This window comes from Chiloscyllium plagiosum, unplaced genomic scaffold (genome assembly GCF_037043375.1).
Source record: "Chiloscyllium plagiosum isolate Xiang-an unplaced genomic scaffold, Cpla_swu_hap1 HiC_scaffold_2, whole genome shotgun sequence".
NCBI lineage: Eukaryota > Metazoa > Chordata > Chondrichthyes > Orectolobiformes > Hemiscylliidae > Chiloscyllium > Chiloscyllium plagiosum.
Window position 1 is genome coordinate 74,478,761 of NW_028270140.1, and position 22,979 is coordinate 74,501,739.

The 22,979-nt window shown below is 41.2% G+C and overlaps 1 protein-coding gene and 1 pseudogene across 1 annotated transcript in view; both read right to left on the reverse strand.

Annotated features, from left to right (window-relative positions):
• Window positions 1-11,000: 11,000 nt before the first annotated feature.
• Window positions 11,001-19,425, reverse strand: LOC148151919 (uncharacterized; annotated as a pseudogene).
• Window positions 19,426-19,649: 224 nt separating this feature from the next.
• LOC148151920 (uncharacterized) overlaps window positions 19,650-22,979 on the reverse strand; it is a 31,406-nt gene continuing 28,076 nt past the window's right edge. Inside the window, exons 2-3 of the mRNA XM_087993960.1 lie at window positions 21,069-21,130; window positions 19,650-19,693 (exon numbers count right to left, since the gene is read on the reverse strand). Of these exons, the coding sequence (XP_087850086.1) occupies window positions 19,650-19,693; window positions 21,069-21,130 (106 nt within the window). The remainder of the gene's footprint in view (window positions 19,694-21,068; window positions 21,131-22,979) is intronic.

Consider the following 22,979-nt stretch of genomic DNA (forward strand, 5'->3'; position numbering starts at 1 on the left):
TTTCAGAACTATCTGCAGTAGTCTCTCAGGGTAATGTACTAGGCCTAAGCATCTTTAATTGCTTCATCAATGACTTCATCTGATGAGAGTTGGGATGTTCAGAAACGTTCTGAATTCCTCAGGTACTGAAGGAGTTCACGTCCATATGCAGAAAAACCTAGACAACATCTAGTCGTAGGTGAAAAATGCGGCAAGTAATGTTAATGCCAGACAAGCGCCAATTCAAGACCACCTTGAACAAATGAAAATCCAGCAATCTTCCCTTAATACTCTATAGCATTGCTGCCACTGAATCCCCCACCATCAACATCTTGTGGTTCCAGCAATAAAGTATCCACTGAACACAACTGGACTTTACATATGAATATTGTGGCTAGAAAAACAGCTCAAATGCTGGGAAATCTGCTGTGGGTGAAACCCCAAAGCCTCTCCACCATTCTCAAGGCACAAGTCAAGACAAAACAAATTAGCTGAACACCATTCAGGATAAAGCAACCTAATGCATTTCATCCATTACCTTCAATATTCGCTTCCACCACTACTAGTACACAGTGGCTGCAGTGCGTACCATCATTAAGATGCATTGCAACAATTCACCAAGGGTCCTTCAACACCATTCAAAATTACAACCTCTACTACCAAGAAGGGCATAGGCAGAGATGCTTGAGAATCTCACCACTTACAAATTCCCCTGCAAACATATGCCGTTTTGACTGAACAATGTTGATGTTCCTTCACAGCCACTGGATCAAAAACCTGGAAATCCCTTTATACCAGCACTGTGGATATACCTACACTGTTCAAGAAAGAGACTTGTTATCACTTTCTCAAGAACAATTAAAGATTGGCAATAAATTCTGGCTCAGCCAGTGAAGCTCACGTTCCATGAAAGAATAAAAGAAAATATAAAGATTTTACAAATGATAGAGCGCAGCTTTTTTTAAAAAAGCTGACGGCACTAAAATATGTTTGGTTTTGTTCTGAGCAGCCCACCTGTTACTTTACTGAAATGAATAAAGCACAATTTTTAGGGAGAAAAAAATCAAAATTTGGAATAATCATTGTATTGAGTGCATTTCAAATGAAAAACAAAGAGGATTTGATATTTTTAAGAATTTTCTTTTAAGTTGAAAAATATATTTTAATTTTATTAAAACTTAATATTAATGTATTCTACTAGACCTGAAATACATAAAAATTGAATAAACCTATTGCACTTTCTCATTATGTGAGTATTATGTTCACCTATATGCCTCTCGATCAATGGGTAAACAAAAACTTAATCAATTCATTCAGAGATGTTAATACACACCTCTGGTGCAGATGGGACGTGCTTGTCTCTCCCCCCGCCCCCCCCAACTATTTGTGTAAAACAAACAGTTGTTCTATGGTGTTGATCTTATTTTACTCAGCCACTAGATGGCAGCAAATGAAGAGCTAATATTGGACAGACGTTCAAGGTTCATGAGGGAAAAAACAAAAGGCAACAAACCATTCACTGATTAAAAAGCAAACATGTTAGATTTGTTAATATATTTACAAAGTATTTTCCCATCATAAACTTCAATAGCATTTTATAATTTTATAAATTCATTGATAGAATTTGGCCATTTTTGGCTGGACCAGCATTTGTTGATGATCTTAAATGTTGTTTGGAAGGTGATGGTGAACCACATGTTATTGTTTATCTGCTTTGGGAGACCGCAATGCCATTGGGTGAGGGAGGGGGCAGTGTGGATGGTGGGGCTGGGTGATCCAGAAGATTGACACAGCAACTCTGAAAAAAACCGGCAATATTCCAAGTCAGGATGGTATGTCACTCGGAAGGAGATTGGTGGCGTTCCCATGAATTTGCTGCCCTTCTCCTTCTAGATGGTAGGGGTTCTGGGTTTGGAAAGTGCTCTCTAAGGATCCTTGGTGAATCTGTGCAATGCATCTCGTAGAATGACACACTGCTGCTATTGAACATTGGTGATGGAGTGAATGACTGTGGTGCCAAACAAGTGAGCTTCTTTGCTCTGAACGGTGTCAAGTTTCTTGAATAGGGTTCCTGGAGTTACAGTCATCCAGCTAAGTGGAGAACATTCCAGCCCATTCCTGACTTGTGCTTTGGAGATACAGTTTTGGTGCAATACTCCTAGTCTCTGACCTGTTCTTGTCACCACAGTGTTTAATGGCTAGTCCAGTTCAGTTTCTGGTCAATGGTAACCTCCAGGATGCTGATACTAGGGAAATGGTTAGATTCTCCCTTAAAGGATACTGTGAGTGCTTGGCATTGGTGTGGTGTGAATATTTGTATAAATAAAATGCACAATGTTTCCAAAATATAGTTGCAATTACACAATTGCACTCTCATTAAACTGAAAGATTTTAAGTTCCAAGTGCTTGTATTCAGTAATCCCATGGAAAAGGAAGAATATGCAAAAACACTAAAAAAAAACCTCCATTAATGCATTTGTTCTCTTTATGTCTATTTAGGATGAATGATAATGAAAGATTGGAGTGATGCTGAAGTCAGAAGAAGGATAGAACTAGAGTTACATTCTGAATATGAAAGATGTGCTAATGATTCCTGATGAAGGGCTTATGCCCGAAACGTCGATTCTCCTGTTCCTTGGATGCTGCCTGACCTGCTGTGCTTTACCAGCAACACATTTTCAGTCAGTAATGATAACAAACCTCAAGCTTAACACAAGGAAAACAACTCATTTGATGCTACATTCTCTTTACCTACCTGTATGCTTTAGAAACGTGGATACTCATTTTCTAACAGCACTCTAATGTTATTTCAACTGTAGTGTTCAATAAGGCAGCTCGTCATCATCTCCGGGTGAATTAGGGATTGGCAATAAAAACTGGCCTAGCCCATGATGCAATACCCCTGAACAAATAAATAAAATGGATCTTTAAAAATCTGTGGATAAAATAAGGCCTTTGAAATATGAATGCCAAGAGGTGTACTGAAAATGTCTTACACAGATCAACCTAGAAAAAAATGTCAGTACTACTGCCACTTGATCAGAACTGAAAAGCTACAGAGGTCTCTTTTAAAATGCAAAGTAATGGGCAGCAAAAGCATAGGTCAACCTAAGTGTAGTTGAATGGCAAGGTGTCACAGTTTGGTAGCTGATGAGTTATGGTGAATATGTGAGAGTGGCGCAAAGCTGACAAGTGTGACATACTTTGACAGCAGTTCTCTGAGCAGAAGAAACTACAAGCAGCTGCAGCAGCATGTGAAATATCACAATGCATAACTTAATAAAGGTTTGGTAAAATAATATTCATTTCACAATGATGCAAGTTTAAGAGAGTGTTATCTGGACAAGATTAGGAGGTGCCGGTGTTGGACTGGGGTGTACGAAGTTAAAGGTCACACAACACCAGGTTATAGTCCAACAGGTTTAATTGGAAGCACTAGCTTTCGGAGCATTGCTCCTTCATCAGGTGGTTGTGGAGTACATAATTGTAAGACACAGAATACATACGCTGTAAACGTTTGCTGTAAATTCTGTATCTTACAATTGTGTACTCCACAACCATCTGATGAAGGAGCAGCGCTCAGAAAGCTAGTGCTTCCAATTAAACCTGTTGGACTATGAGCTGGTGTTGTGTGATTTTTAACTTTATCTGGATAAGGCATCAAATATCGCAGGCATGATGAGCGCAAAACTGTTATGCTCTGCAATGTACATAATATTTATTGAACTTCTCCAAGAATAATTTATCAAGAAACTGGATTAAGAGGATATTGGTGCTGATCAATTAGTGAGAATATTACAATGATTCAGAATAGGCTTTAAAATTACAATTTTAATATATATTGTAGAAATGCAATATTCATTTTAAATTATTTCCATTTGCAATTTTAATCTCATTAAATAAAATCTCATTAAAAATAAATTGATTAACACCTTCAGTAAAGACAAAGATTTTTCAAAATGTAAACATTAATAAGAAAAATATATTTGCATAGCGCCACACAAATTTATGGAAATTCCCCAAAGCAGATAGTGCTATCAGTTGATACTCATAGCATGTTTTTCATCAAAGTTATTGAGAAACCTTTGATGGCCATAAATGTAACAGCATATGGCATTAACTTTCCCTGTGTCTAGATTAGAGTGGTCCTGGAAAAGCACAGTAGGTCAGGCAGCATCCGAGAGCAGGAAAATCGACGTTTTGGGCAAAAGCCCTTCATCAGGTTTCTGATGAAGGGCATTTGCCCGAAACGTTGATTTTCCTGCTCCTCGGATGCTGCCTGACCTGCTGTGCTTTTCCAGCACCACTCTAATCTAGAGTCTGGTTTCCAGCATCTGCAGTCCTCACTTTTGCCTAATTAACTTTCCCTGGGTAATTGATGTGCACGCAGACACAGGTTGTGAATGGGTTCCATTCTTGAGTCCATTCACAAGTCAATTTATACATAAGTCAGAACCCAATGCAGGACACATAAAGTACCTCTTCATAAGTACAACAAATGTTCATATGTTGGATCTTTAAAATTACACTCCAGTATGGAATTAAATTTTTACATATGTAATTTCTTAAGTCAAACATTCATAAATCAAGGACCCCTGTAGTTTGAAAAATACTTAAGAGGGAAATCAGGAGGATAAAAAGGGGGTGTGAGATAGCTTTGGCAAATAGGGTTAAGGAGAACCTAAAGGGATTCTATAAATACATTAAGGACAAAAGGGTAAATAGAGCCCCTCAAAGATCAGCAAGGCAGCCTCTGTGTGGAACCATAGAAGATGGGGGAGTAACTAAATGAGTATTTTGCAGCAGTGTTTGCTGTGGAGAAGGACATGGAAGACATAAAACGTGGGGAAATAGATGGTGACATCTTGAAAAATCTCCATATTACAGAGGTTGTGCTGGATGGTCTTAAAATGCATGAAGGTGGATAAATCCCCAGGACCTGTTCATGTGTACACTCGAACTCTGTGGGAAGCTCGGAAAATGATTGCTGGGCCCATTGCTGAGACATTTGTATCATCGATAGTCACAGGCATGGTGCTGGAAGACTGGAGGTTGGCGAAAGTGATGCCACTATTTAAGAAAGGTGATAAGGAAAAGCCAGGGAACTATAGACCAGTGAGCTTGACATTGGTGGTGGGTAAGTTGTTGGAGGGAATCCTGAGGGACAGGATGTACTTGTATTTGGAAAGGGAAGGACTGATTAAGAATGGTCAACATGACTTTATGCATGAGAAATCATGTCTCATGAACTTGATTGAGTTTTTTGAAGAAGTAATGAAGAGGATTGATGAGGGCAGAGCAGTGGGCGAGATCTATATAGACTTCAGTAAGGCATTCAACAAGGTTTCTCATGGTAGACTAGTTAGCAAGGCTAGACCACATGGAATACAGGAAGAACTAACCATTTTAATACAGAACTAGCTCAAAGGTAGAAGATAGAAGGTGGTGGTGGAGAATTGCCTTTGAGACTGGAGTCCGGTGACCAGTTGTGTGCCACAAGGATCAGTGCTGGTTCCATTGCTTTTTGTCATTTATATTATTGATTTGGATGTGAACATAAGAGGGAAAGTTAGGAAGTTTGTAGATGACACCAAAATTGGAGGTGTGGTGGACAGCAAAAAAGGTTACCTTACGTACAATGGGATCTTGATCATTTGGGCCATGGGCTGAGGAGTGGCAGATGGAGTTTAATTTAGATAAACGTGAGGTGCTGCAGTTTGGAAAGACAAATCAGAGCAGGACTTATACACTTAATGGTAAGGTCCTGGGGTATGTTGCTGAACAAAGAGACCTTGGAGTGCAGGTTCATAGCTCCTTGAAAGTGGAGTCGCAGGTAGATAGGTAGTGAGGAAGGTGAGTGGTATGATTTCCTTTACTGGTCAGAGCATTGAATGTAGGATTTGGGAGGTAACGTTGCAGCTACACAGGAAATTGTTTAGGCCACTTTTGGAATATTGTGAGCAATTCTGGTCTCCCTCATATAGAAAGGATATTGTGAAACTTGAAAGGGTTCACTAAAGATTTACAAGGATGTTGCAAGGGTTGGAGGATTTGAGCTACAGGGAGAGGCTGAATAGGTTGGGGCTGTTTTCCTTGGAGCGTGGGAGGCTGAGGGATGACCTTATAGAGGTTTATAAAATCATGAGGGGCATAAATAGGGTCTTTTCCTTGAATGAGAAGGCATAGGTTTAGGTGAGAGAGGAAAGATTTGAAAGGGACCTAAGGGGCAACCTTTTGATGCAAAGGGTGGTGCATGTATGGAATGAGTTGCCAAAGGAAGTGGTGGAGACTGTTACAATGACAACATTTGAAAGGCATCTGGATAGGTATATGAATAGGAAGGATTGTGAGGGATATGGGCCAACTGCTGGCAAATGGGACTGGATTAATTTAAGATATCTGTTAGCATGGACAAGTTGGACCAAAGGGTCTCTGTCTGTGCTATACAACTCTATGAGTCTATGCTCCTATACAAATGGATCTTCTTCGGATATAATAAGATGCATGCCGATAATGATGATATAACATGACTCTGACATCAGTAAGAGAGAAGGTACCTGTCTAGAATGTGCGTGTGAAGAGAGGTTCTAGACAATGCATTAGAAATCTGTACTTAATAACATACTGTGTACACATGTAAATACAGAAGTTTTATGATATATGAGGAGTTGAAGAGCCTTACTTAGCAACAAAGAGCAAGCAACCTCAGGGACAGTACATAGCCTATGATACTCCAGACCTGTATCTCAATGTGCAGAAAACAGCATTGGCTTAAAGCACAAGATAATGCATTTCATGACAGTATCCTCATTAGCAATAACCAATATGCAGTCCTTGTGGAGACGAAGACCCTTCATATAATATTGGAATAGCTAAATTAAGTACTCACTGAATTGTTTTAAATCAGCATTCATGAGAAATATTTTGACATTGTTTGCAAATAAATAAAGAGCACTTTTTTCATGGAATATTGATGTTTTACATGGAAAGTAATTATGCTATCTTTCTGCATAGAGAAAAAGGAGTCACGAACATCTGTAGGCTACATTTAAGATAGGAAATGCAGAGAATATATAGCTGTTGTGCCATTACGAAGCATTCATGCTTTCCCCACCTTCTTAACCCATTACATTCCCTTATTCCTGCCCTTATGGTAGGGGATGGTCACACCATGATAATGTTACTGAAATGATGATCTATCAGCCTGAACTAATACTCTGGTGTCACGAGTTCAGTTCTCATCATAGTAGCTGGGATAATTTATATTCAATTAGGTAATAAATATGAATAAATAATGCTGTTATTTACATCAGTAATCAGAAAACTACTACACTGGCAAAAAAAAATCATCTTGTTGGCTAAAGTCTTTCAGGGTAGGAAATTTACCATCCTGCCGTATTATGTGGCTATGGAAGCCAATTAGTTACATCAAACCCCTACCAAAAGGTTAAAAAAGAATGAAACTGTACAAATTGCCTGGCATTGACAAAGACATACTCAAACTAATTGTCCCTGCAAATCACAAGCATCTGGAGCTTTCTGCCAAAATTGGGGGAGTGGTTCCATAAATAAGGAAAGCAACAGCCTGATGTTATCAAATACTCTGAAAGACACGTCAGAGGCCATGTCCCAGACATGACCATCACCAGCCCTGAATATGTGTCATCCCATTAACGGAACAGACCCACTAGCTTGACAGCACAATAGTATACAATTGGAAGGGAGTGGCCCTTGGAGTGTCAAATATTACTACAGTCACCATGAATTCTCACAGCATTAGGCCAAAAATGGGCAAAGGAAGCATGCAAATTGAGGAACCCAAAAGAAGTAGAAAGCATTACTAAAAGAAGAAGGTGAGGTGAGGATCCCAAAGCTGGCGGTCAGAATTACTGAGCAGGACAAGTGAGGTGAAGTCTCCAAACAGGCAGTTAACAACACTGAAAGGAGTGGGTGAGGTAAGGACCCAGTAGCAGGCAGTCAGACACAGTTAATTAATTAAAGCTGATTTTAATTGGTTCTTACTGAAGTGCAGACAAAGTGAGGTATGTATTGAGTCTTCGTTAAGTGGTTAAGGTCTTTTCTATTCTTATATTTCAACAAAGGATACAAATTGGTGATGAAGTTAATAAAATATATGAAGGCAAAAAAAAGAAAGTAAATGCTATAATAAGAATCAGCATGAGATCAGGGAGGCTTAAAGGAGGGTACTAGTTGGTGAAGATTTTCAGGTTCGGGAAACAAAACAACTCAAATACTGGAAAACAATCCCAAGGATACCAGAAGTTGAAAAGCTACATAAAAAGGTTAAGTTTTGAAAATATTCAAGTGTGACATTGCAGGAAAAACCAAAGGTGGGATTAGGAATCATCACCGCCTGATAGATGGCCTCAATAAGCCGGACCATGTAAGTTTTTGTAGTGTCCAGTCTTTAAAATAAAAACTGGTCTTTAGCTTAGATTAAGAACAATAAGAGCATAAGAAACAAAGTAAGGATAGTGGTATATAACATTTGTTAAACTAGTGGAAGTAATAAGTGATGCAAGGCAGCTCTGGATGAATGTTAATACTTCTATTCTCCAGAGTGATCACATGTACAGGAAGTGTATCCAGTGCAGCTACTATAAATTTTTGTTTCATATCTGGAGCAACAGCTGGAGTCACAGTGATGTATCCACAATACTTGAGAGCTTTGTGGATAGCAGGTGCAGTGAGGTGGTCGCACTACGGGTAAAGAGTACAAAGGCAGAAAGGGAATGGGTGACCACTAGGTAGGTAAGACGATCTAAAACTGGAATCAGTATGGGCGGAGCTAAGAAGCAACAATGGTTGGAAACAATATACTGAGAGTTGTCTACAGGCTTCCAAACAGTAGTGATGTGGTCGGGATGACATAAACAGGAAATTAGATATTTATGAAATTAGTTGCAGCAGTAATCATAGATTATTTTAACCAACATTAAAACTGGATAAATCACATTAGCAATAAAATTGTGTTGAATGAATTCCTGGGATGTTTACAAGCATGGATGTTTTGACTGGTACATTGAGGAACCAATTCAGGGGCTATTCTAGATTTGGTTTCATGCAATGAAAACATTTTGATTAATACTCTTGTGAGAGGTGCTTCAGGAAAAAACTGATCAATACATGACAGGATTCTTTAGGATAGAAAATGAAATAGTCAATCTGAAATGAGAATTCTAAATCAAAACAAAGGAATTTACATATAGGAGTGATAGATTGGATACCTTCATTAAATGATATGACAATATATAGGCGATGTTAATGTTTAAGGAAGAATGCATACATTGCATCAATTATACATTCCTTTTGGGGTAAAGAACACTACAGGAAAACCATGGTTAACAAAAAAATTAAGAATAATATTAGATGCAAACAGGCAGCATTTAAATTTTGGTTGCAAAGTAGTAACCACCACCCCAAACCCATTGCCCTACCCCGCCGCCGAGGGGGCTGGGGCAGGGATTGGGAGCAATTGAGAATTCAGCAAAGGCAGACAAAGCAGCTGATTAAGAGGGGAAAAGTAATGGATGATTCTTATAAAAGTCTGACTGTAATAGCACTTCTGGATATAGAAAAAAATGAGTCTGAACGGCATGGACGAAGGTAAGGCATGTTATAAAGTTGAACAATAATCCAGTGAGGATAATCTTGAAACCAAAATCATTATTCTATTTTGTAAGCTTTTCATATTTGGTGAGATTTTGGTTGGGCAATGGCAAGTTGCCAATTGATACTTATTATGCTTCTTATTAATATTTTGCTTCAAATCTTATCTCACCCAATAAAGTTACCTTTTGCTAAACATGGAAACCGGAGCAGGTGTCTGGCATATTAAACTCACTGCTTCCTCATAATGATGTCATGTTGTCCACAACTATATTGCAACTCAGTACTATCAGCCTCAGCCTGAATGCGTAGGTGAGCCCCCATACATTATCACTCCAATCCTGGTGCTCATCCTACCAACCTCATAGTTACAGGCCACATATACCCTTCACCCCCAGGCATTGGCATGTTACATTCAGTGAGCCCTTGTCACCATACTGACATCTCTCCAATCTGGTGGCAGTATGCCTTGGAAACACAGACTTGCATAGGAAACACAAGCAATCAGCAGTGCCCAGCTGCATCAGGGGCAGTTACACACTGGAGACAACAACCAGCCCATTGGCTTGGACCAAGCTGCCTACCTGGCTGCTCAGTCACACTCTTCGCAGCATTAATCTGGCACGATGTCACAGCATGCATGCATTGACTTGCCAAAGCAATTGACACACAATCAGATCGCTGGCCATGCTGCTTGACAGTCCTGAAACAAGGACACATACATGTTATTGCACTGCAGTGTACAACATCAGTGTCACACGTGAACTGCATGGCAGCAGCATTCACACTAAACACATTACATCTGCAGCAAACAGTCAGCTATGTCTCAAAACCTTAAGGGAGTACAGAGGAACCTCCATTGTCCGAAGGACATAAGTGGGAGGTATTTTGTTCAGTTAATCGAATTCTTGATGATTGAATGCCGGTTAACAATGTTTAGCCAAACATCGAGACCTTTAGATTTTGCCAGATAATCCAATATTTGGATAACTGAATGCCAGATAATTGAGGTTCTTCTGTATTCCCCAGTGAAGTCCATGGAGACACTGTCTATCAGGGCACTTGGCATGGTTACACAAGGGCAACTTCCTATACCACTCCTTTGGTCAAGATCAGGCATCCAGGGATCTGTGTCTCAATGCTCAAGGGAGTGGGTCATGATCTGTCCTTTGTCTCTATTGAGACCAGTCTATAGAGGCAGAAATGTCCCAGTCATGGACATGTATAGCTACCAGTCAAGGGTCTGGGCAGGTCTCCATCTGCGCTGGCTGATTAGTTTGATTGAGGGGGTGGGCCATAATCATTCCATTGGGTCGAATCACAAAGAATAAGGGGGAACTGGAGTTGGGGCTTTAGATCTTGTATGAAAAGATAGGCAGGTGTAGTCACATTCACAGCTTGGTTGGGAAGTTGGTAATGTACGAAATTTGTGAGGTTGATGGGTTAGGGTTAGTTTGGGTACTAACACACACTTTAAGGCTGAGGGTGTAGACCACTGAAGAAAAAGGAAATAGCAGAGCAGTTAAATAGCAGAAGACATGAACTAGCCATGACCCCCAATCAAACTGTTTCAGCAGGCTTGCAAGGGATGTCTACCTGTCATTGTCGAACATTTCCGAGGGTAGATTGAACAAGCTGATGCAATGAAGGGAAAAGAGAGGATTAAAGTCAGTTTTGATAGATTTCACAATACTGATGGACTTGGACAGATTAGGAATGGAGAAATGCTCATGTTTAGAATGGGTGGTGAAACAAGGGGCACTGACTTAAGGTGAATGACAAAGGAAAAAACACTGACAGCAGGGAAATCCTGTTATACAGAGCAAGGTTAGAATCTAGAATATTTGCCCAAGACTGTGGTGGATGTAGATGCATTCATGGCCTTCAAAGGAGAACTGGATAAATATCTGAAATGAAATAATTGCAGAACTATGAAGAAAAGGCAGAATAGTGGGATTAAATTGAATGATTTTTCTAGCATGGAAATGATGGGCAAAATAACCTGCTTTTGTGTGGACAGTTTCATTGACTCTGTGGGGAATGTTCAATCCATAAATAGAAAACATATTCCAATCTGACTGATTACTTTGAACCACCAGCAAAATAAAGTGATGAAAGGTCTAGTTAACAGTGGTATTAGATGGTGCAATAGCAATAACCTGCCATGATGCTTAGTTTAGGTTCTGTGCCACACAGCTCCAGAAAGCATTATAGTTTTGGTTGTACAAAGTAGAGAAATGAATTAGCAATCCAAGTGGGAGATGAGGTTGACTGCTTTAGCACCAGGTCAGCAATTGAATTGTGTCATCAAGGAACCCTAGCAAAAGTAGAACCAATGGAAATGAGGGGGAAAATGCTCCATTCATTGTAGTTACACCAAGCACAAAGGAAAATAGTAGCTATTGTTGATGGCCTACCTTTTTATACTCCTGCAGCTTTGATAAAGGCTAAAAGTATTTTGATAATTACATCCTTTGACTTTTTTTATTTCAAAAATATACTTTATTCATAAAAGATCTTTGTATTTATACATAGTCACAAGTGCAGTTCTGTTCTGTACAGTTTCATATCAAGTAAACAAACAAACATTTGATTTTAACTCTAGCCCAACAACCAAAGACTATGTTTACATGTATTGAGGCACTAGGAGAGTCCAATAATTGAACGGACCCTCATTTAACTTGAGCAGGAAGACCTGGTGGTCCTTCCCCGCTGCTCCTTGGTGGCAGCAAGACCAACAAGTTTCAGGCAGACCAAAATGCAGCTTTGGTGATGGTCCTCCAGGCATAGGCAATGTTTGTCTCAGTGTGCATCCAGCGGAACAGGCCATAGAGCGTAGAGTCCCATGTCACAGAGGGCGAGGGATGAACCTTGATTAAAAACTATTGCATCCTTCTCAAGACTTCCTTTGCAAAGACATGTTCCAGTAGGAGATGAATGACAGTCTCAATGCTTTCCACTAGCACATAAGGTGGTCTACACATCCACCCACATTCCTTATCTATTTAGATAAAGATGTAAATAACAATACAAATAATCCCACCATGTCAATTTGAATGTTTGAAATGCTTTACCTTTTGCACCAATTCCTAACTATTCTGAATTGATCTACACTGGTATAAGGAAATTAACTGTAATATTTCCATTGTTCATTCTTCAACTTGGATTTTTTTAAAGTTTTCACTATTTGTTTTATTTAACAAAAGATATATTTGGAGAATTTGTTATCTGAATAACCACAGAGACTTACTTACATCTGAACTTTTAAGTCATTTGACCTTGCACATTCTACAATGTCTGATGTATGTCATTTCTTATACATAATTTCATTAATGTATTTTTATATGTTAATTACTAAATGTGACTGAAATAAATATTCCTGATAAAGTGTGTATAATATAAAATGGTTATTTGCAGAACTCCAGATTCATTCATGGAATCAGACAATAATTGATTATACTTGAGTGCAACATACGTTATGTTGTAAATCTGAGGAGTAGATTAATAGTGAGGAGAGATATTGGTCAGAGACTTGACAACTATTTAGCTTCATGTGTTATAGCACAGAAATAAATTTTAATGTGAATGTTATGAGACAAATACATATATTAAAAATAATTTAACTCTTAAAAAAAAAACACTTTCTACATCTATATCATTAAAATGATCATGGTTTCCTGCAGAGATAATGTAGCTTTTTATAATGATATCTTACAAATGCATAATGTTGAATGTTACAAACCAAAAGGGAAGTGAAATATAGATGATATGAAGTATGGGTCTGTTACTATGCTGTGAAATAAAAATTCTGATCTTGGATTTTTTTTCTACTTATGAACAACTTGGAGAATATTTTGATCTTAGCAGTAATATTAAACAAAATAGTCAGGTATCTTGTCTTACAATGATCTCTAGAATCCCTAAATCAAGCTCTTTTATGGTCTTCAACAGGTGCTAGATGATTCTGAACATCATTAGGCATGCCATCACTGATTCAAAGTCAAATAATCTTAGAATACAGACTTCATAGAATCCCTGCAGTGTAGAAAACGGGCCATTTGGCCCAACACATCCACAGTAACCTACCCAGACTCATTCCCTGTCCCTATTACCCTCATTTACCCCTGACCTACACATCCCTAAGCACTATGGGCAACTTAGCTTGGTCAATTCACCTATCCTGCACATCTTTGAACTGTGGGAGGAAACTGGAGTACCCAGAGATGCCCACGCAGACACTGGGAGAATGTGCAAATTCTACACAGACAGTCGCCCAAGGCTGGAATCAAACCTGGATTCCTGGTGCTGTGAAGCAGCAGTGCAAACCACTGAGCCACCATGTCACCCTAACACAGTGCAGAGAAACTGGAGATTAGAATAGTCTGACTTCAGGCCATGCTCATTCAAATTCAGCTGGAATGCATTGGAAAGATTTGAAATTAAGTTTAGCCCTGATGCATCCAGTCTCGACCTAGTATCTGAAATTCTGCAGACAACCTAGATCCAGGAAGATGATGAACAAACTCTTGCAGTCAACATGGGTAAGCCTAAGGAGGGGAGCTGGATATTTAGAACATCACCCCTTTCAAAGAGTAGGCGAGCTTGCACCATGATTATGCTCTGTATGGACAGACAGGTCTGTATCAGAAAGCCAGTGTGGAAGTCTTCAGTCTGGTGTTATCAAATGTGTAGTGTTGGTGATTATTTGAATAAGGAACTGTTTATGTTAGCAGCTAATTATTTATATTATCCACTCCAGATCCTGGTAACAACCAGAGGGCAAAGGAGCACAAGAGGCTACAACCTCCCCTGAGCAGCACAACCATCTCTGAAGATGATGTATCACCACAATCAAAGGCTGCAGCCGAATGGTGTTCACCTGCACCCATCACCAGTGCAGAGACACTCACCTCAATGGGTACATTATCTTCAGGAGACTGAAGGTCAGAATCTGGTGAACACATCATTGGTCCACAGATGGTGAGAAGGTAAAGCCCAAGATCTCTGACAGTTTGATGATTGCTGGAGACCAGACATTTACTGACCTCTAAGCAAATGGCATACTTTGTACTCAGACGTAACTGACACACACAGTGAAAGGTACGAGGGTATACAAGTTCTGTTTACTGTCATTGCTCCAGCATGCCTGCTTATCTGTGTGTCCACCTTGGACCCGTCCAGTGGAACATGTAGTGGCTGCTGGACATTCTCTCAGACCTGCAAACAGTCACTGTAACTATGGGTGAACAGTATCAGTGCCAAGAGATGGAAGAGGCAGTCCAACCTCCATCCATGTGACTATTTACCTGAGACATGCAAGTGATATTCAGTATCTTCAGGGAGGAGAATCACCATCGAACTACTCCAGCAATTCACAACAGGACATCGCAGAGGTGTCCTTCCTCTCCACCTCACTCTGCCAGTGACCCCAGTGCCTCCAACACCTCCAGCAAGTCAAGCTCCATACTCGAGAAAGCTTGCCAAAGCTATCAAAGCTGGCTACCTCCACCTTAATTGTGGATGTTGAGGCAGCATGTAGTTGTAGTATTAGGCTCAAAAGACCTTGTGAGGGCAAACAGATTACATAAGTGATCAGGCAATGTATGTAGCGTGCATTTCTGTAAATATATTTTCACTGGCATTGCATAATACTTTTCTGCAGTCTCTTTACACCACTTAGTGACATGGTTGTCCAAACTAAAGGAGTGGAGCATTTTTCCCAGAGGCAACAATGCTGGTTTCCACCTGCACATCCTTTGTCTCATGTCATTGCCAGTGTGTATTTCTATATTGTTCCCATGGCCTAGCAAAACATAGGCATGCACTCAGCAGGCATTTGGGGTTTTCAATAGACAATAGACAATAGATGCAGGAGTGGGCCATTTTGCCCTTCGAGCCAGCACCACCATTCATTATGATCATGGCTGATCATCCTCAATCAGTATCCTGTTCCTGCCTTATCCCCATAACCCTTTATTCCACTATCCTTAAGAGCTCTATCCAACTCTTTCTTGAAAGTATCCAGAGACTTTGCCTCCACAGCCTTCTGGGGCAGAGCATTCCACACACCCACCATTCTCTGGGTGAAGAAGTTTCTCCTCAACTCTGTCCTAAGTGGCCTACCCCTTATTTTTAAACTGTGTGCTCTGATTTGGGACTCACCCATCAGCGGAAACATGCTTCCTGCCTCCAGAGTGTCCAATCCTTTAATAATCTTATATGTCTCGATCAAATCCCCTCTCAGCCTTCTAAACTCAAGTGTATACAAGCCCAGTCGCTCCAATCTTTGAGCGTTAGATAATCCCGCCATTCTGGGAATTGACCTTGTGAACCTACGCTGCACTCCCTCAATAGCCAGAATGTCTTTCCTCAAATTTGGAGACCAAAACTGCGCACAATATTCCAGGTGCGGTCTCACCAGGGCCCTGTACAGCTGCAGAAGGACCTCTTTGCTTTTATATTCAATTCCTCTTGTTATGAAGGTCAGCATGCTATTAGGTCTCTTCACTGCCTGCTGTACCTGCATGCTTGCTTTCATTGACTGATGTACAAGAACACCTCGATCTCATTTTACTGCCCCTTTACCTAACTTGACTCCATTTAGGTAGTAATCTGCCTTCCTGTTCTTACCACCAAAGTTGGTAACCACCCATTTATCCACATTAAACTGCATTTGCCATGCATCTGTCCGCTCACCTAGCCTGTCAAGGATACCCTGCATTCTCCTAACATCCTCCTCACATTTCACCCTGCCACCCAGCTTTGTGTCATCAGCAAATTTGTTAATAATACTTTTAATACCTTCATCTATATCATTAATGTGCATTGTAAAAAGCTGCGGTCCCAGCACCGATCCCTGCGGCCCACGACTGGTCACCACCTGCCATTCCGAAACGGAGCCATTTATCACTACTGTTTGTTTCCTGTCAACCAACCAATTTTCAATCCATGTCAGTATTTTGCCCCCAATACTATGCGCCCTAATTTTGCTCACTAACCTCCTATGTGGGACTTTATCAAAGGCTTTCTGAAAGTCCAGGTATACTACATCCACTGGATCTCCCTTGACTAGCTTCAGAGTTACATCCTCAAAAAATTCCAGAAGATTAGTCAAGCATGATTTCCCCTTCATAAATCCATGCTGACTCTGACCAATCCTGTTACTGTTATCCAGATGTGTCGTAATTTCGTCCTTTATAATTGACTCCAGCATTTTTCCCAACACTGAGGTCAGACTAACTGGCCTATAATTCTTTGGTTTCTCTCTCCCTCCTTTCTTAAAAAGTGGGACAACATTAGCCACCCTCCAATCCACAGGAACTGATCCTGAATCTATAGAACATTGGAAAATGATCACCAACGCATCCACGATTTCTAGAGCCACCTCCTTCAGTACCCTGGGATGTAGACCATCAGGTCCTGGGGACTTATCAGCCTTCAGACCTAACAGTCTCTTAAACACCATTTCCTGCCTAATATAAATTCCCTTTAGTTCAGGTCCTTCAGCCACTATTACACCTGGGAGATTGCTCGTGTCTTCCCCAGTGAAGACAGATCTAAAGTACCAATTCAACTCTTCTGCCATTTCTTTGTTCCCCGTAATAAATTCACCCGTTTTTGTCTTCAAGGGCCCAATTTTAGTCTTAACCATTTTTTTTTTCACATACGTAAAAAAGCCTTTACTATCCTCCTTTATATTTTTGGCCAGTTTACCTTCGTACTTCATTTTTTCCTTGCATATTACCTTTTTAGTTATCCTTTGTTGTTCTTTAAAAGCTTCCCAGTCCTCCGATTTCCCACTCATCTTTGCTATGTTATACTTCTTCCCTTTTGTCTTTATATCGTCTTTAACCTCCCTCGTCAGCCACCCTTGCCTTCCTTAGGATCTTTCTTCCTTTTTGGAATGAACTGATCCTGCATCTTCTGCGTTATACCCAGAAATACCTGCCATTGTTGTTCCACTGCCATCCCTGCTAAGGTATTGCACCATTGAACTTTGGCCAGCTCCTCCCTCATAGTTCCCCTTATTCAACTGAAATATTATCACTTCCGATTCTACCCTCTCCCTTTCAAACTGCAGATTAAAGCTTATTGTATTGTGGTCACTACCCCCTAATGTCTCCTTTACTTCAAGATCCTTGATCAAATCCGGTTCATTGCACAACACCAGATCCAGAATTGCCTTCTCCCTGGTCTCCAGCACAAGCTGTTCTAAGAATCCATCTCAGAGGCACTCCACAAACTCCCTTTCTTGGGGTCCAGTACCATCCTGATCCTCCCAGTCTACCTGCATGTTGAAATCCCCCATAACAACTGAAGTAATATCTTTGCGACAGGCCAATTTCAGCTCCTTATTCAATTTATACACTACATCCAGGCTACTGTTTGGGGGCCTGTAGATAACTCCCATTAGGGTCTTTCTACCCTTAGAATTTCTCAGCTCTATCCATACTGACTCTACATCCCCCGATTCTAGATCCCCCCGCGCAAGGGCCTGAATATCATTTCTTACCAACAGGGCCACCCCATCCCCTCTGCCCGTCAGTCTGTCCTTACGATAGCACGTATAGCCTTGAATATTCATTTCCCAGGCCCTGTCCACTTGAAGCCACGTCTCAGTTATCCCCACAACATTGTAACTGCCAATTTCCAAATGAGCCTCAAGTTCATCCACCTTATTTCTAATGCTTCGTGCATTCATGTATAATATTTTTAATTTGTTACTCCCCTCACCCTTCCTATCAATCCCTATTTCACTTGACCTTACGGCATGATCCTTTTTTGAGTTTTCTGCTCCATTGATTCCGTTGTCTTTCTTGACTTCCCTTGTTCTAACTTTCCCTTTAACTTCCTTCTTAAACTTCCAGTTTGTCCCCTCCCCCCCTCTATTTAGTTTAAACACAGCTGTGTTGCAGTGGCAAACCTATCTGCCAGAATGCTGGTCCCCCACCTATTAAGGTGCAACCCGTCCCTCTTGTATAATTTAGCCTTACTGCTAAATTTACCCCTGTGATCTAAGAATTTAAATCCTTGCTTCCTGCACCAGTTCCCCAGCCACACATTCAAGTCCAGTATCTCTCTGTTCCTGTCCTCTCCAGCCTGAGGAACTGGAAGCAAACCAGAGATAACCACCCTGGATGTCATGCTTTTCAGCCTTCTTCCAAGTTCTCCGAAGTCCCGCCGTAGAATGTCCCTCCTCTTCTACCCGACATCATTTGTGCCGACATGCACCACCACATCTGGCTCATCACCTTCGCCCTTGAGGATTTCCTGCACTCTGTCTGCGATATCCTTAATCCTGGCACCAGGAAGACAACAAACCATCCTCAAATCCCACCTGTTGCCGCAGAAACCCCTTTCAGTCCCTCTCACTATGAAGTCCCCTATTACCACGGCTCTATGTGATGTCTGACTCCTCGGCTCTGCCTCCACGCCAATTTCTGATTGGCAGACCTGACCGCCTCTCAGACTAGCAGCGACATCTGTCTCTACGGTTTCCAAGAGATTCAACCTGTTCCTGACAGGTACTTCCCCCGGGGTCTCGTGCACTTGTCTCATCTCTGCCTTCCTCATCGTCTTCTCCCTTCTACTCTCTTCTGGTATCCTCGGTGTAATAACCTTGCTGAAGATCCTGTTCAGAAAGATCTCATTCTCTCGGATGAGCCTGAGGTCATCTAGTTCTTTCTTCAGTGCTGCAATATGCTCTGTCAGAAGCTGAATGTGTACACACTTTCCACAGTTATACGAGCCAGCTACACCAGAGTCCCTGACATCCCAAGTCATGCACGCAGTACACTGAATCAGCTTGGCAGTCATGTCTTCATCCTCTTCAACTGTGGCGTAATCACTTCTCTCAACTTCTTTGTCGAAGACTCCTGAGCCAAAGACTCGCTCTTTTCTCAACAGAAACTTCCCTCGACCCCCATGTTTTATTGCAAGTCTGTGGACTTTTAATTTAGGTTAGAGGAGGCCCTACTGTGTAGGACCTGGGGCCTAGAACACACCTACTTAAATAACACTCACCCACCTTCCCAACGGCCTCAGCACTCCGACTTCACTTCTGCCCAGCTCCCGCCGCTCTCTGCTGCAAAAAAATCAATCAAGACTCAACCGATTAGTTTCAGTGAGAATGACCTTTTACAATGAGGTCACGGAGAGGAGAATGAGGCTGGCATACAATACAATGTGGACACGTTAGAGATAATCTATTTGGGTTAGGAAAAAATATGACCAGGATCTGCAGATGAAAGAATGAAAAATGCTTCCCAGGTTGAAGTCTCCCTATTCTTCTTTTCTCCGGGAACCTGTGGTCATGGGAATACCAAGTGTTGTGCAGCTTCAATTGACCATAATGAGCACAAATCCTAGATTCGTCTATGCGATTTGATGTACCAACATTGTCAAAGTGGAAAAGGATCTTTCCTTCAATGCACAAAGTAAAATGAAATGATATTCATTCAATGATCCAAAGAAGAAAAGAGGGCTGTCTCGCCAGCTGGTTCCAAAATTAATAACATAAAAACAAACATGTATCAATAGCTCAATCAGATGGAATCTGTTAGTAATAAGGTTTCACATGTATGTCTACCTTGTTAGACTATTGTCCTAGCTTCTTCCTGTGAGTGATCTTTTGCCCAATGTCACAAACAATACCTTCGTCTTCCGAATCAGAACAAATCTCCTTGCTCCTTCATCACTTCCTCTACCAAGAATCTGATTAGATACTAACTGTGAAAGGGTTAATGTTGGAAATTGCATTCAGCTCCATTGATCCAATGATATCATGACATATTACTGGGTGGAGATTGGGGAGACCAGCTTGAGGTCTGATGAAGGGCTTTTGCCCGAAACGTCGATTTTGCTGAAGCTCCTCGATGCTGCCTGAATTGCTGTGCTCTTCCAGCACCATTGATCCAGAATCTGGTTTCCAGCATCTGCAGTCATTGTTTTTACCTTGAGGTCCTAATGAATCAGGTGTGCCATCGCTGGATCCCAATATTTTTAACAGTAATGGGTTGAATCTTACGTTGTTTGATGAAGTGTGATTTGTACTGAGGTTTTTGTAGTCATGTTCACCATGAGACCTAGTGAGGTTTCTTATCTTATCAAATATACCTTATTAACTACCTACCCCATCCCTGTGGCTCCCCTCATATTTGATTCTATCCCCAACTTACTGATTGTGGAACAACTCACCACTCTTAGGGTATCTATCAAAAGACCAGCGTCTCTGATGTCTGTGACATCTTTAAGAGGCTACTGTCCACCCAGCTGACTACTGGCATTCCAAAGCTTACACTCACTCTATCACAGCTACTGTATCCAACTTCCACCAAGGCTCATTCTCTATCATTCTCACTACTGCCTGCAATATCTTCCCTCACTCATCATCACCACCCACATCACTAACCCTGCAAGCCCTCCAGCTGTCTACTCACTCATTCAGATCATCTCTTTACCTGCATCAAAAGTAACCGCTGGTCCTCCCACTTTCATGTCCCTTAATACTTGCATCTCTTTCCTGGAGGTAAATAGGAAAGGCAGAAAGGTTCCTAATAAGGCAGAAAGATTCAGGACTGTGGTGGGCTGCTTGCCATGTGACTCCCACCCCTTATGTATAGAGCATCCATGTCTGGCTGTCCTGTGAAGCTGACTGATTGTGTCCAAGCCCCTGTTCTGGTATCAGATCACTTAGTGCCTGACCCCTGACCAAAGCCTTGATATGACTGAGGTCTACTGACAACCATCACCATTACTAAATGGCAAAGCTAGACAGAAGTAATATGAGCCAGGTATCTCTGGATGAGGGGGCAAAGCAAAAAAAAATGGTAAGGCAAGGCAATACAAAGCTAAGAGGCTGTAATCAGCTCAGAGTGAGTATGCACTATGACAATGACTGAAGAGTCTGGAGATGCAGCCTGGTCTAATCCATAAAGCTTGGTGCCTGTCCTGGATGCAAAGTGTCTTTCCTGCAGCATTGTAATGATAGTTGCCAGTTCAGTCTGAGATAGAGCATTGTAAGTGAATCAGAGATGTGCCATGACGGTTCTTAGAGGCTGGCGCATGTTAGAGTAAATGTCTGTGGAAGTGAGATATGTATGTCCAGTGTTCATGGAGCCTGCCGTGAGGTATTAGTGCCCAGTATCCATCGCAGAGACCCTTTAGAGCAAGTCATGAGCTGAATTTGTCAAGTACCCAGTTTGGTTTCCAGTTTGTTTCCTCAACATTTTTCTTGTTTGGCAATTCTAGTAAGAGAGAAGGCTTACTATTAACGAGGTAAGTTGAGCCTTCAATGAGGTGTTTAAAAAAAAATTAGTCCATTTGATTGGTAACTCACTGTTGCCTCGCAGGAATCTCACCATGCTGCTTGTGAAAAGATGGAACGTGATGCTCCCAATATCAAAATGGGCCTCGCTCAAACAAACAATTCCACAATGACTCCAGTGTCTCCTGAAATGATCCATGGGTATAAAAATTGAGGGCTGCTGTCACTTTCTAGCTAACCAGCATTCTTTGCAGCTACAAGTGCTCATCCAGCAGCTTCAGATATAGAAGACAATCTCCTGGAACATCCAAAGGTGCCTTCTGCATTGTATCCAGTTGGAGCTAGCTGCAGTGACAACTGTAAATGTAGTTTCTAGCCAATGTTTATTGTCAGCATGGCCCCTACTGCTCCGGCTGTTACTCCTCTCAGGCTGGCCTACAGCATCTGCCTGCTGTTGCTGTTCCAGCATCCATCTGTACTAGATCCTTCTTGGCTGCAAGATGGTGGAAGGAGGGAAGGTTTCTGATGTGCCATAGTGCTGATGGTTTCAGGAGATCTATGATTAATAGTTCATTGATACAAGTGATCATTCATTTTTAGATTTGTCCTCTAGATTTGCTCTATGACACCCTAGTAAAACCCTTGATCTTGCATATTTTCTCCCCATCAGCATGGGCAGCATGGTTAGGTCCATCATGTCTAGCACAAAAGCACAGGTCTTAGCAAACAATCTTCCAAATTAATGGAGACATTAGCATTAGATGATGTACTTAAAACATTGTCAGCGCAATTTTAATGCAAATAGTCAGCCTCCCTTTGAGTGGTCTCGGCAGAATTATTCTAAGCATGTGTTAGCATGATAGACCATCAACAACGCCCTCAAATCCCAAACTTCTCCACCACTCTCCTCTTCTTCTAGCATGAGATTATAGAGCTTCCATTCCATCCTCTGCCACCTGCACAGCTTATGGATAACATCCTTTCCCTTCCTCTGTGGTTATATCCATCCTTGAGTCCACTTGCACTCTCACCTTCAGTAAGACCTTCCTCCCCATGTGACCATGGATTTCTGCACATGACTTCCACAAGACCACGTACATATCAT